This window comes from Cotesia typhae, unplaced genomic scaffold, assembly GCF_013202065.1.
Source record: "Cotesia typhae breed Kobodo isofemale line unplaced genomic scaffold, CoteBio_Ctyphae contig_276, whole genome shotgun sequence".
Classification (NCBI taxonomy): Eukaryota; Metazoa; Arthropoda; class Insecta; order Hymenoptera; family Braconidae; genus Cotesia; species Cotesia typhae.
In genome coordinates this window covers 39128-54047 of record NW_027423735.1, presented here as the reverse complement: position 1 = coordinate 54047, position 14920 = coordinate 39128, and the positions used below count along the sequence as shown (strand labels likewise).

Here is a 14920-nt window from a genome sequence, read left to right as displayed (position 1 = left end):
ACATTTTGGATATTAATTTATTCATTATTCTTATTCAAATACTATAGAAAAGATATAGAATGCCCCAATATGACTCTCAAGTAGCAAAAACATTAACTTGAATCAAAAAAAAATTCTTAACCCAAGTAAAAAATTTAGAAGCGTTTCATTGTCTTGAATCAAGATGAAAAATTCTTGAATCAAGGATGAAGTTGCTGGTGTTGACTTTTCCTTTTGTATCTGGATCCATGTCAAGATCTGGTTAATGTCTATCTGATAAATATTCCCATTGCCTACCGTACCTTGTTTGTTGTTATATCCATGTTGTTCAAGAAATTCAGGATTATTGGATATCCATTGCGCAATAGCTTGTTGTAAGAGAATTTTATCAGACTCGGAAGCATTTTCGAGATTCAATTTCTATTGTGGAGCCGATCGCTCGTTCCTGGATCCTCTTTCTGATAACTGATTCGGATAGATTACTTCTGCAGGGGCTGATCCACCTCCCGGAAATACCATCGAAGAAATAATAAATTTTTAAATTACAGCTATTCATGGATTAGCGTCGTATTCTGACGATGGAACAAGGATGCTATGAAAATTATCCAAATTTCCGATGATCATTTAATTGGTACTAATTTTACATAAGTTCAATAAATTATGGAAGGAGAACAGAAGGTACGAGAGCTCTTAAAGCAATATAAAGTTTATAGCAACGGCATTGAAAAGGAAAATGTTTAACTAATTAAATTTTTACTTATGTGATGTTCCCACAATAGCGACAAGTAGAAAAAAAGAGATTTTGCTGAAAAACATGATCGCTTGAATTTCGGAATCCAATTATACTTTGGAGTTATCTTCATCCGCCTTTATTCTGTTGGTCAGCTGCTCAATATGATGTAATTGAAAAGGTTTTGACTCAAGATTAAAATAAAAAGATAATAAGTCTTTTTGGTTACAATTTTTTACTAATTGGAGCTGATAACTCGAGACATGTTAATAACATTATTGGATGACGTTAATTTTCTAATCGCAGAAACCGGTGGTTTGTTTTGGTTCGAACTAGAACCATTGATAACTTATCAAGCTTTACTTATCGAGTATACAAAAATTGACAATTGAAAAAAAAAAAAAAAATATTTGAAAAATTGTTAATTTTATTATTATCACTGCAGCTGTCGACTGACTTGTGCTTCTTCTGCTGCATTCGCCTTATTCCTCACCTCTTTTTATAGGCTGTTGAAATAGGAAAACCACCGAGAAAACAAATAGGAAAACTACAGATAAAACCTATGATAGTACAGTTCGGCTACTGAAGCGACTTCCAGCAGTTAGTGTTGAAACTATTTTAACCTTCTGAGTCTTCTGGGCGTTTCCCCCACTCTTGGTGAAACGCCTCCTTCTACATTTATTTCACACCTACTGCGGTGCCACGCGGCTCACTTAGTCCAACTTCGGCGTTAAACCCTTGGACCCTCGCCTCTAATGTTTTAGCCTGCTCGGCCATCATGTTGCTTCAGAATTATATATATATTATATATAAATATATATATCCCCTCCCATATTGCTTCTAATAAATACTAAATATTTAAAAAACATTTCAATACTTTTTTATCAGAATTATAGATACTTTTGGATGCAAGCTTCACAATAATCAAGAAATATAAAATCAACAATGCGATTGTTAAAAGCTAAGAATCAAACATTCTTAACGATTCACAACAATTTCATGATCCTATTTATGAAAAATGATCAGTTCGAGCTCATTTATATAATGATTCACCACAACGGAAATGTCATTCTAACGCAGTAGTCGTATGGTTTATACGACTACTATATTTATATGTTGAAAGTCAAATGAGGTTCATTAACCAGAAAATGTTATAATGTATATTATAACACTATCCCAAGCTATTCTTCCTATTCTACAATGATCTTTCGACTATTCTCAGAACATATGGCCTGGATAATCAGTGATTCAAATACAGATCCTAAACTCTTGCAGATCGTTCTGGAAAACAGGACACAGAATGCAGCTTGTATCAATTTCTGGCTTATTTCGAGCATCAAAACATAAGAACCATCAATTAATATGATCAATAGTTTATTAATTCTTTGTCTCCACTAATCTTTTGTTTTTTTTTACCTTCAAATATCATTGGTCAATGAACGTTCTCGATTGTAATAAGTACCAAAGTACAGTGTTGACACACAGTAAAAATGTTGCGTCATTGCGTCAGAAAATTTTGTGTTAAATATTTGACACAAAATTTTTTGACGCATTTACGCATAATTTTTTAGGACGCAAATGATACATAATAGAGTCACGTGATGTTTTTCTGTACTAATTATACCTATGCTGTGAAACGTGACATCGATTGAGATTTTCACAGTCGCTGGTAGTCATGTTTCCTGCTTAGTTCAAGGTGTCCTTTATCTACTTTGGGTAAATAGTTAAAAACAAATGCACTGATAGAAAAACTATTTTGACCCAACTGACGCTTATGTCATCAATGTCCCGGGACTTCACTTATATCATGATTACGTGACATATTTTACGTTAGAGTTTTAGATCCAGGAATAATGACTCACACATAAATCACATATGACTTACATCTTACGTAGAACCTGAATTAAATTACCGTTTCATTACCAAGAACAATAATCAATCACAACTAACGCAATTGAAACGGAATTTGAGACTATGGGATCATCTCTAATAGAATATTTTGGCAGAATTGAGCTACTACGCAGTAGATTTCTTGCTGCTTCATACCATAGATATGCTCCAACGGAAATGAGATAGTAAACAATCTTGTTTCAAAAACATAAACGAACTTCTAAATATAAAATTGATAAGCTAATTCTAATCTTGTTTGGTGAGTTTTCAATGGCTACCTGTCAAGTTTTTATATATTTTTTATTCTAGGTTAATTAATGCGGATTAATCGGGCCATTTTGTCACGACAAAACACCCGCGCGCGCATGCTCAGTCAACCAATCGATAGAGAACTACTTTTTTTACTGATATAGTACGTATAACGCTAATTTATTACGTTGTTGCTATGTCCCACCGGGAAGTTCGCTTGATCTCGAATTATAATTAATTTATCGGAATTTTCATGTAAACATTGGGTCAAGCAAATTATGCGCAACCAAAAGCCTCTTGGTTAGGGTTATTTATCACGCAAGAGTTTATTACGCACACCAATGTAGTATAGTTCTTTAAGCGAGTTATTCGTTTATCAGGGCCACTCATAATTTTTGTTTAAGCACATGCTGCTGCTATTAATACAACTGTGTTTATTTATTTATTAATTAAGCGTGTGTTGAACTTACACGTCATTTATGCTCATTTTATGGATAAATAAAAAAGATGCAATAAAACACATTTTATAGAACAAAACAATACATTTCTCAATTTTATTATTTTAAACTCATAAATTACATAAAATACATGTGATAGATATTGAGCAGTCTTTTTTGTAAGTTTTTTAAGCCAGTCAAAAATTAAAATTATACATATTCATGATTCATAAATAATTCACATAAAAATTTTTGTCATTCTCACTTTGTTTAAGATCATTATATAAATCAATTAATTACTTCAGGCAATTTATAGGAATAATTAATGTCTTGCTTGTTTCCTAGCTTAAATTAACTATATTTCTTTTTTTGACAGTTCTTGGCTTTGAAAAAATATATTTCAAAAACAGTCAAGTACAGGAATAATAATAAAATTAAAACATACAACAAAGTAAATGAAATTGAAACAAAATATTCATATAAAATAAATACATACAAATTTAACAATACTATGCTGCTTGGCAGATGCTACTTCTAATCTTAATCCAGTTACTATTAATCTATATGATTGTTCACAACATCTAACGGTAAAATTCTCACTGAAAATTCAGGAACATAAATTAAAATTACTATCATTATTTTCTCTAAGAAGTTTATATGACCTGTATTTCCGAAATAATATCATAATAATTTTATTAATCACTCTAATGATAGTAATTTTTTAATTCCAAGTCTTAAGAAATTGGAATTATTGAATGACTATTTATAAAGCGAGAATCTCAGTCTTTTTTTTTTTTTTTAGGGAAAGTCTTTCAAAGATACCGAACAATAATGTTCGGTAGTGTGGAATTTTTATCCACAAAACACCCGCTATTTACTCCTCGCGCATATTGCAAGAAAGACTGGGTCTAAGACTGCGTTAGCATCACTTAATTCAGTCTTTCTGCAATTTTTCCCAAAAAAAGCGCCGCGCGTAGGCCGCATTTTAATTCCAGTGTTTTGCTCTCTGTGTTATGTGGTTTACTAAGCTCGCAGGGTTGAGAGTCATGTCTGTAATTTCTTCAGTGCTGGCTTGATGCTTTATCCAGCAATCACACTCGAAAAACGTGTGCTCGACGTCGTCGGTTTTCTCCGGGCAGTACTTGTACATTGAAGTGTCGTAGGCCCAATTCGTGTCGTTAACATTCAACCATTACACCATATTTTAACCGAATCTCTTCCATCTGACAGTGTAAGGTTCTACGGATAGGTTGTAGATCAGTATTCCAACCACGTTTGAGTCCATGCACCAAAACAAAATTTATCAGTACAGAATACGCATAGTCATCTAAATCTGGCCTGGCCGTATACTAGAGCCGACATTATTAGCAGCCTGCGCTTTCTCACTCATTGATGAACAAACACTCAGTGCATTTCTGCTGAAGACTTGTGGTAATAATAGTGCAGCTAATGAATTGCAATCTTTCGATACTTGCTAACAGTATAGGAGGTCTCCGCTGCTGATGTACACACCACTCTGAGGCATAAGTTCTACGAGTCCTGGCAGATTTGTTTGATACTTCAATGTCCATCTTGTATTATAAGCATCATACTCCGGTGGTAGGGCGAACCGGTATAACTTGTTGTGTTTCTTTTCCGGCGTTATGTTAGCACCATCATTACTATGTTGATCTTGATTACTAGAACTAGCACTCGCCGTTATTTTAGTGTGTTTTGCTTCAGAAGACCGTGGACTTTCTGGTCTTAAGTTGCTTGAAGGAGATGCGATGGTAGCAGCGTTTCTTGCTGTGTTAAATTATTCGACGGCACCCAATAACTTTTTGTATATCTGAGCAGTATCGTGGATCGAACTCCGTAAGGTGTTGTACATGTCAGTCGTATGACGCAAAGTAGAGCCCATTTGAATAAAGAGGGTTGCAAAGTTGTCCAACATTTGTTGCTGTAAAATAAATTTTGGATTCAACTGTTGGTTCTTTGGCGTAAAATTTTGGGCTACGGTTGGTTTATCTGCAGAACCACAACTAGAATCATTTGTAGTGATGTGAACATTGTTCTTTGTCTTAACAGGTGCTTCGTTCGTAGACATCTCGTGATCTGATATGTCTTCTTGATCCGTAACAGCATCGGAATCTGCAGTAACTGTATGATGTGGTGACAGAGTTTCATCTAACATGCACTCGTCCGGTTGACACGCATTTCCCATTACGTTTCGATGAGTTCTATCAACAAGTACACTTCCATTTGGTCCTGCTTGCCGTTGCTGATTATTTCGGAGGTAGGTGTCATGAGTAGTTGAAAGTGCTTGTCGCACTGAATTTATAACCTTCGTAAGAATAGGTGACAGCTTTTTTTTTGTGACTCCTTGAAGAGGTGTTTGCTGGTTGTTTTTTGCCTTGATAGAGATACCAATACGTATTTTCGGTCTCTGTAGTTGCTTTGGTGAGTCTTGCTGATTTGGCTGCATCTATTTCTGTTGTGCAAGCTCGGGAGTATGATCCGTCGGATTCGAAAGGTGTGTTGAATTTTATCTCATTGATGGAATCCTCATATTGATAGTGTGAGATGTAGATCGATGATCATAAGTGTTACTTTCTGTAACACCCCGAAGTTGTTCTTGTTGAAAGTTATCTTGGTTGGTCGGTAGATGTTGACTTTGATAAGAGTGCGGATAATATTCTTCATGCGCTACCGAATTTTGTTGTCTATCCGATGGTGGCATATAGCTAGAAAGCTTCTGATATAAGCTTGACAGCTGTTGTGAAGTAGCTGCAGCATTATTGACACTCTGAAGAACATTTCTTGAATCGACAGAAGCTAAGTCGTTGGATGTTTTGAAATTGATTCTACAAGGTCCATGAATTTCTTGAGAGATCATTCCGATGCTCCTGGGCGGAGTTGTTTGGTCTCGGCTATTTCCAGTGTGCGTTCTTGAAACTTGTGGATTATTTTGAGATTGATTCTGAATAACCACTGGTGGTTGTTCTACTGAGCTCGTCGACAAGTGTCTGGTTTGGTCGATTGAATTGGATGGATTCTGTGTGGCAACGGCCAAATTTCTTTCCATTTTCGTGGGAGCCAATCTCTTTTCGATCGTTTTTTGATTCAGTATTAAACGTCGATCTTCGTTCATTTGGCTGTATAGATGAGTAGAAATTTTGAGTGAGTCTAATCCCTCATGAGAGGAAGACCGTTTCTGACTTGAAACTTCTTTAACGAGTAGTTTGTGATCTTCAACATTTGCAAGAGATTGAACACTCACAATCTGTGGTTGAAAGTTTGAAAATGAACTTTGGTCTGGAGTATATTCTTCATGATTATACTGGTTCGGCTGAGTGCTCTGTTCAGCGGTAGTAGAAGGTTTCGCTGCTGTCATTGACACATCCGTTGTGTTGCTAGAAGAATTATCGGGCTTCTTGAAACGATGAGAGTGATCTTCGTCATTGATATTGATGGCTTCAGTACGTTTATCAACGTCTCTTGCGGGTGAGAATGAAGCTTGTTCAGTTTGTTCGGTACTCGGAGTTTTAGACCTTGCTTCAGTACTTTTGTCAGCATTAGAAGCAACAGAAGATTCTTCTGCCTGAGAACATTCCATTGATTGGTTATTCTGGATGATAACCGACTGTTTTCGTTTTGAAGATCCAGGCTCTACTTTGGTGTCATTAACAACCGCATTGGGTGACTGAGCAGATTCATCGAGTTTCAACCGTTTTTCATTAATTTCTTTCTTCGATTCTGACGTTGTTGGTCGCTTGATTGATATTCTAGGAAGAGGTTTCCGAAAATAATCATTGAATTCGGACACATGGTTTTGATTGGCACTGCGCAATTTTTTGTTTACCGAAGACTTTGGTTGTAGTTCTGAAAATAAAAATTCTTATTATTATTTTAGAATTTTTAAGAATTTTTTAACTCAAACCAAGACGATGAAATTCTTTGAAATTAATTACTTGATTCAAAAATGTATTTACAATAAAAATGCAATTGTGAAAGCTGTTAAATTAATTTGATTCTCACCTGTTACTTCGGATTCTTTTTCAACTAAAGGTCCATAATCATTTCTCGTAGCGATCCAAAATTCTGCGTCACTGTAAGAATCTGAAAAAAATATTTCAATATTATTTCCTTTTAATCTACAAGCTGTTCTGAATCTGAAAATATTTCAATAATACAACGCACAATCTATTAAGTAATACATTTGTTTAAACTCACTTGATTCATGTTTGACAACGGTCATATAAAAATCCCACTCATCATTGTATCTCTCTTTCCTCTTCACACGATCTCGTGTATCAGAAGGATCTTCGTCTTTAGGGTACGCAACGACGGTCATCTGTTCCGACGGTGTATGCATAATCAGCCACGTGTACGGCACGCATACGTAATCATCAATACCTTTAAAAGGCAATTCTATAAATTGAACAACAGAAAATGCGTACTCATTTTCTCTTTTAGGTCTCATCTGAAACATTCAAAAACACTTTCGTAAATACCAAGCAATTCAATATTGTGAAAACAACACTAGTCTTGACTGATTACCAATCTACTCTCTAAAAATCACTAATTGAATCAATAAAAATGACCTCTGGTTAAACTAGTGATAATTATTTGATGAATTCCGTAACTTTCATTATAATTTTGAATATTTACAGAATAGTAATAAAATATAATGAATAATTTTATAATATTCGAAAAGTAATGGAATGTGAATACTATAATTTTTCATTTGAAATATCTAGTAATTGAACAAAAAATGATTTAAAGAGTGAAAAACACTACATTTGTAGTGAAATACATGCGCTGCTTCGATTAGTGAAATCTTCACTGATTTATCTTGAAAAACCATTAAATTACCAGTGAAAATTGAATCCCTGTCGAAATCAGTGAAGATTTCATCATTTCATTATTTCATTGACATGCGATACAATTTAGGTAAAAATAAGATTTATTCTTACCTTTTAATTCTGCTATGTATTTCTTGTAACGACGAAAATTTTTCATTCCCAGAATGCGTCGTAGAGATAGCGAAGCGATATTTGAACTGTAATGCCCTGTAACGGTACATCGACTTTTATATATACTGGCCGTACCTATTAGTCTAGTGGAGGGGGAAAAGCTTTACATATTTCGTCAACACGTCGACAGTAGGTATTTAGATTCAGTTCGTAAACAGTAATTAATTCCATGTAGTGGGTAATTACAAAACACTTCTGGTCAGTAGAGATAAGAACAAATTAGTTACATTGCGTGTTATTTAATGAGCCTTATCATGTCACGTTTACTCAACTAAAATGCTGTTTTGATTTGATCATTTGGTTGGGTCGTTCGAGAAGGTTATATAATAATATTCTAGAAGATTTGGAGCAAGTAATTGTTATAAGGTTTATAATTATAGAGTGATTGAATGTATGAATGTTGGTTTGCTGATAATTTGTCATGGAACAAATTATTATTAGCATAGCAGTTCCTCATGATGTGATAACTTTATCACTGTATGGCTATTACGTGTTCATGAACTGGCACTACAAGTCAACAACATATAATTTATGTTACAATTAGATAAGCGAAAATAGGGCATGAGTCGTTATTAATTTATGCATTGACGTCACCGTGCTGGAATTCGTCAGGTTACTTTTGACACAGTAAAAAAAAATTGCGTTAATGCGTCAAAAAATTTTTCTTTAAGAATTTTTATGTTAAATATTTGACACTTTTTCTTGTTAATTTAACACAATAAATGTTAAATTTACACATAAAAGTGTTAAATAGAATATAAATTTTTGGAAAGAAAAATAAGATTGTGGAGTTATGGAAAAATTCCAGGCTGGTATCTTAATTGCCCTTAGTGACAATGAATCATCACTCTAATTATAGCATTCCGACCGTGATGATCTCATTAGACACGTGACACACGAATTTCAATACATATGCTGTCCTTCCTGTTGTCAATAACTACTTTTCCTCGAAATAATCGTGGCAGAAGTACTCAATACGTGTTTATGTAATTCCAACACAATTAACAAAAACAATAACATGTTGGGGTAGGTATAATGAGTCACAAGAAAATATAAGTGTTTATTTAAGGGTTTTTCCAATGGCACGTTCCTTATAACATGTTTTATAAAGCGTTACAGAGACTGAAGTTGAATACTTGTTACTTCTGCATAAGGTTTCAGACACTGACGTAGGTCTTCAGTAAAATAAACACAGCTGATAAGTAAAACAAATTTATTAACAATCTTCTAAAATTAATAATACCTGTAGTTTCCTTTTAATACTCTTGCACGGAAAAAAGTAAACTGTAATAAATGATAGTCGAGTTGTAATAAGTAATGATCAACTGATAAAAATTACCATTTCAAACAGTAAAATCGTGATTTTACTAGTCACTATGTAATATTTATTATTTAAATGCTACAATTTATTGTTTACAACTACATCATCAACCTAATAAATAGTAATTGATTTTACTATAATAAATAATGCATGTAGACAATACAACTCTTAATCTTAACAATACTAGGACAGAACCACTATTCACTAAAAATAATAGCTGACTTTGACATTTGTACTACAATAAGTTAATATGTTTGAAGATCTATGAAAGTGAGTGATTAGATGAACAAATTAATAAATAAACGACAAGATTCTTAGCTTCAATAATTGAGAACATAAGATAATTCGACTAACATTCAACTATTACACCATATTTTAACCGAATCTCTTCCATTTGACAGTGTAAGGTTCTAAGGATAGGTTGTAGATCAGTATTCCAACCACGTTTGAGTCCATGCACCAAAACAAAATTTATCAGTACAGAATATGCATGGTCATCTAAATCTGGCCGTATACTAGAGCCGACATTATTAGCAGCCTGCGCTTTCTCACTCATTGATGAACAAACACTCAGTGCATTTCTGCTGAAGACTTGTGGTAATAATAGTGCAGCTAATGAATTGCAATCTTTCGATACTTGCTGACAGTATAGGAGGTCTCCGCTGCTGATGTACACACCACTCTGAGGCATAAGTTCTACGAGTCCTGGCAGATTTGTTTGATACTTCAATGTCCATCTTGTATTATAAGCATCATACTCCGGTGGTAGGACGAACCGGTATAACTTGTTGTGTTTCTTTTCCGGCGTTATGTTAGCACCATCATTACTATGTTGATCTTGATTACTAGAACTAGCACTCGCCGTTATTTTAGTGTGTTTTGCTTCAGAAGACCGTGGACTTTCTGGTCTTAAGTTGCTTGAAGGAGATGCGATGGTAGCAGCGTTTCTTGCTGTGTTAAATTGTTCGACGGCACCCAATAACTTTTTGTATATCTGAGCAGTATCGTGGATCGAACTCCGTAAGGTGTTGTACATGTCAGTCGTATGACGCAAAGTAGAGCCCATTTGAATAAAGAGGGTTGCAAAGTTGTCCAACATTTGTTGCTCTAAAATAAATTTTGGATTCAATTGTTGGTTCTTTGGCGTAAAATTTTGGGCTACGGTTGGTTTATCTGCAGAACCACAACTAGAATCATTTGTAGTGATGTGAACATTGTTCTTTGTCTTAACAGGTGCTTCGTTCGTAGACATCTCGTGATCTGATATGTCTTCTTGATCCGTAACAGCATCGGAATCTGCAGTAACTGCATGATGTGGTGACAGAGTTTCATCTAACATACACTTGTCCGGTTGACACGCATTTCCCATTACGTTTCGATGAGTTCTATCAACAAGTACACTTCCATTTGGTCCTGCTTGCCGTTGCTGATTATTTCGGAGGTAGGTGTCATGAGTAGTTGAAAGTGCTTGTCGCACTGAATTTATAATCTTCGTAAGAATAGGTGACAGCTTTTTTTTTGTGACTCCTTGAAGAGGTGTTTGCTGGTTGTTTTTTGCCTTCATAGAGATACCAATACGTATTTTCGGTCTCTGTAGTTGCTTTGGTGAGTCTTGCTGAGTTGGTTGCAACTGTTTCTGCTGTAGATGTTTAAATATCTGATCTCGTTCTCTATCTCGACTTTGATCCTGAGTTATTACTGGTAGTTGTTTTACTGAGCTCGTTGATGATGATATGGTTTGGTCCATCAAATTCTGTGAGGTAGTGGCGACAGTTTTTTCAATTTTCATGGGCTGTATACTCTTCTCAACCGTTCTTTGAGTCGGTACTAAACGTCGTGCTCCATTCGTTTTATAGCTTAGATTAGCCGACACTTTTAGTAAATTTAGTAATTGATGTGAAGGTGGCTTGTTATTTGAAAAATCATCAGTGAGGGTTTCTGGATTAACAATAGCCACATTAGACGAATGAGCAGCTTCCTCTAGTTTTAACCGTTTTCCATCGAGTTCTGCCTTTAATTCTGTTTGTGCTGGTCGCTTAATTAATAGTCTGTGCATAGGTTTCTCACTTGTTACTTTCGATTCCATTTCAACCAAAGGTCCATAATCATTTCTCGTAGCGATCCAACATGCTGCATCATCGTATGAATCTGAAAAAAATATATCAATGTTATTTCCTTTTGATCTATAAGATATTCTGAATTTGAATGTACTTCAATAATATAACGCACGATCTATTAACTAATAAATTTATTTAAACTCACTTGATTCATATTTGACAGCGGCCATATAAAAATCCCACTCATCATTGTATCTCTCTTTCCTCTTCGCACGATCTCTTGTATCAAAAGGATTTTCGTCTTGAGGGTACGCAACGACGGCCCTCTGTTCCGCAACTTTACGCATTATCAGCCACGTGTACGGCACGCATACGTAATCATCAATACCTTCAAAAGGTAATTCTATGAATTGAACAACACAGAATGCTTGCTCATTATTACTTTTATGCGTCATCTGAAACAATACAAAACATTTCCGTAAATATCAAGTAATTTGATATCTTCAAAACAACATCAGTCACGTGTCAGTATAAAGTTGTTGGTCACCCTAGTGGGCCTCATCTATTAATAATTGTGACTCGTTCTCTACTGCCACGCGAAATTCCCCCTTCACATTTTATCGTCGCATTAATATTCTTTTCAAAGAACTAAAAATAAAACTTACCGTTGTGATACTTCTGTGTATTCTATGTATGAATTCCAGATATTTCCATCAGAGTTTTGTTTTCCTTGTAAGTTGATGAGTCACTTTTTTCCACTTTTTTTTTGCGCTTACTGATCAAGCAGATAAGATATTTCACGTTCGGAGTCAACTTGTGAATGTAGTCTGCGCAGGTGCGCATACGGTATTTGACGGAGTTTGGTAACCTCAAAATTAAAAGAGTGGGGGAAACCTATAAGGCGTAACAACAGGTTTTTGTAATAATAATAACACGGCTGTTATCACTAATCGATCCAAAACGTACTTTTGGTATTTCTGCACGTGGGCGCTGAATTACAGTATGAGTATAAACAACTCATAGTACCGTCTTCAAATCGTTCTAGTCAATGCTGAAGTAATGTTCACTCGATCGTTTTTGGAATCGAGCCAAACTATTAATATTTTATTGATTTGCTAAAAGTTAGAATGGAGATTACATTTCATTGAGTTTAGCCTAAACAAAAAGATTTTATTCAACGTATTGTAAGCATTCAGATTCAATAAGAAACCGAATATTTGTAATAAATCTTGAGAGGTGTCAAGGGACACCCGGATGGAACAAAGTTTACAATAGCTTACCATAGCTTAGAATAGCTTACTATAGCAAAAAGTGTCGTTACAACTTTTGGTCTTAATTTTTTCTGTCTAGTCCCCTTTCGCAACGCGCGATAAGTAACTTCGTTCCAATTACATTGAAAACATGCCGTAATGCAGAAAAATGGACTTCCGCTCGAAAAATCATCGCTGAACTGTTACTAACGATAGGATTGATGACGATAAGCGGTTGGGTTAACTTTGAAGATTTTGACTTGAAAATAGGTCTTTAAAATTATTGACAAATATCTTCTAGTTGGAAGTTTAACCAAAATTCTATCATCTTCAATGAACGAGATTACTACTGCAATTTTCAACCAGATTTTAATCTTATGTCAGATATGTCCCTCCAGAAAGTCAAAAAAACTTTTTTTTAATCTTCAATACTCTTGAGGTTTAAAAATAATAAGAGTCTTAATCAATTTTATACTTATATTTTATTCAATCTTTCATTACATTACATAACTTCTCGCTGTTTAAAATTTCCAATAGGATCCCATCAAAAGCGACAAAAGCCACTTAGAAACCCATAAATTTTATTGGTTTCTAAGTGGCTTTTGTCGCTTTTTTTGATGGGATCTTATTGGAGTTTTTCAACAGGGATATGTAACCTTTCTCCGTGATCCACCAATTATACCCGATTGGAGTTGGAATTTGTGACCGGACTTCGGCTATAGTCCCGGCAATACCATCAAGAAGTTTAGGACTTGATATATCGCGAACTAAATCGTCGAAAAATGAAGGTCTTGCAAATGCCAGTCCACGTGTGCTGCTACCTGGAGTCCCTGTTAAACAAATTTTCTATTAAATTCTAACATAATTTTGCCCAACAGATAACTGAAATTGTAGCGGTTCAATAACAAATTTATTTTGAATAAGTTTATATAACTTACATATTGTGCCAATGGTAGCGACGAAAAACAATACCAACGCTTTGCTGTACAGCATGATTGCTAGATAATCGGATGTAACTGTGTCAAACATTGTTTATTGGTCCTTATATACGAATAAAAACTTAACGTATCAACTATGACTTATTTCTGTTGGTAGATCACTGACAAGAAAGGTTAAAGACATGATTCTTCCCAAAAAATCGAAGCACCGGGTTAAAGATTACATCAGGGCTGATAAAGGATGTAGTATCCAAAATTACCAATTTACGATAATTTTTGAAAGAATTTATTAATGAGCAGCTCAAAAGGATACACAAGCATGTTACAGATACAAATAACTTCAAGATGCTCGATTTTCAAAGAACAGTGCTAGTTCCGTTGAAAATTTGATCGGATAAGAGTAAAATTGGACGTCACAGATCATAAGGGCTAATTGACGCAAGATAATAAATTTACGATGAAGAAGCTGTTAATTAGAGAATTATTTACATTCGCAACGGTCAGACTTCAAAATTCTGATAAAAGCTGTTACTGTTTTGCCTACAACGAGGCTATTAATATGATAAATTTGGAATTGATTGTTTTCCGTGGCGTGTTATTGTCAGGCAGTGACCTAAAAGATGTGTGATACCAACTGTGGTCATTTAGGATCGAAGGTCTTCTCGACAAAAAAAAAAGCCAACGGATAATCAATTGGGGACAAAACTTCGGTTGAATTATTCACCTACGTCACGTCAAGCTGTATTTGTTTTTCGTTACGCGTTCTGATCGTGTCGTCATCCAAAACATGTCCAATCGCTACTGAAAGTTGTCATTTGAACAATTTTCCTAGTATAAAAAAAAAAAAAAACATCTAACCGAATAGTCAATGGACGTCAAAGCTTCTAATTGGTTGAATCGAAAAAATACGTCACAGAGCCTTATATAATGAGCGACTCGCCTCGACGAGGTACACTTGAGTCCAAGCAGTCAAATCGACACCATCTAGTCAATCCGTCAGCTACTCTCTACAATCTAACAACCATGCGTCACGGAAAGACTGCAATCTTTTTGT

The 14920-nt window shown here is 34.9% G+C and overlaps 2 protein-coding genes across 2 annotated transcripts; both read right to left on the bottom strand.

The window, feature by feature from the left end:
* Positions 1 to 5809: 5809 nt before the first annotated feature.
* Positions 5810 to 8916, bottom strand: LOC141525877 (uncharacterized). Its single transcript, XM_074240566.1, has 2 exons — positions 7303 to 8916; positions 5810 to 7146 (listed from the first exon to the last, which is right to left on the bottom strand). The coding sequence occupies exon 2, from the start codon at positions 6878 to 6880 to the stop codon at positions 5810 to 5812; it is 1071 nt and encodes a 356-aa protein (XP_074096667.1). The 5' UTR covers positions 6881 to 7146; positions 7303 to 8916.
* A 911-nt stretch (positions 8917 to 9827) lies between these two features.
* On the bottom strand, positions 9828 to 13477 carry LOC141525872 (uncharacterized). The gene is made up of 3 exons (XM_074240561.1): positions 12344 to 13477; positions 11884 to 12133; positions 9828 to 11769 (listed from the first exon to the last, which is right to left on the bottom strand). The coding sequence occupies exons 2-3, from the start codon at positions 12131 to 12133 to the stop codon at positions 9971 to 9973; spliced, it is 2049 nt and encodes a 682-aa protein (XP_074096662.1). The 5' UTR covers positions 12344 to 13477; the 3' UTR covers positions 9828 to 9970.
* Positions 13478 to 14920: the final 1443 nt, after the last annotated feature.

Bases quoted from the DNA above. Each gene is read 5' to 3' on its own strand.
- LOC141525877 (XM_074240566.1), bottom strand. From the start codon at position 6,880: ATGGAATGTTCTCAGGCAGAAGAATCTTCTGTTGCTTCTAATGCTGAC.
- LOC141525872 (XM_074240561.1), bottom strand. From the start codon at position 12,133: ATGACGCATAAAAGTAATAATGAGCAAGCATTCTGTGTTGTTCAATTC. The intron at 11,770-11,883 runs GTGAGTTTAAAT...TATTTTTTTCAG, and splicing joins CGCTGTCAAATATGAATCAA to ATTCATACGATGATGCAGCA.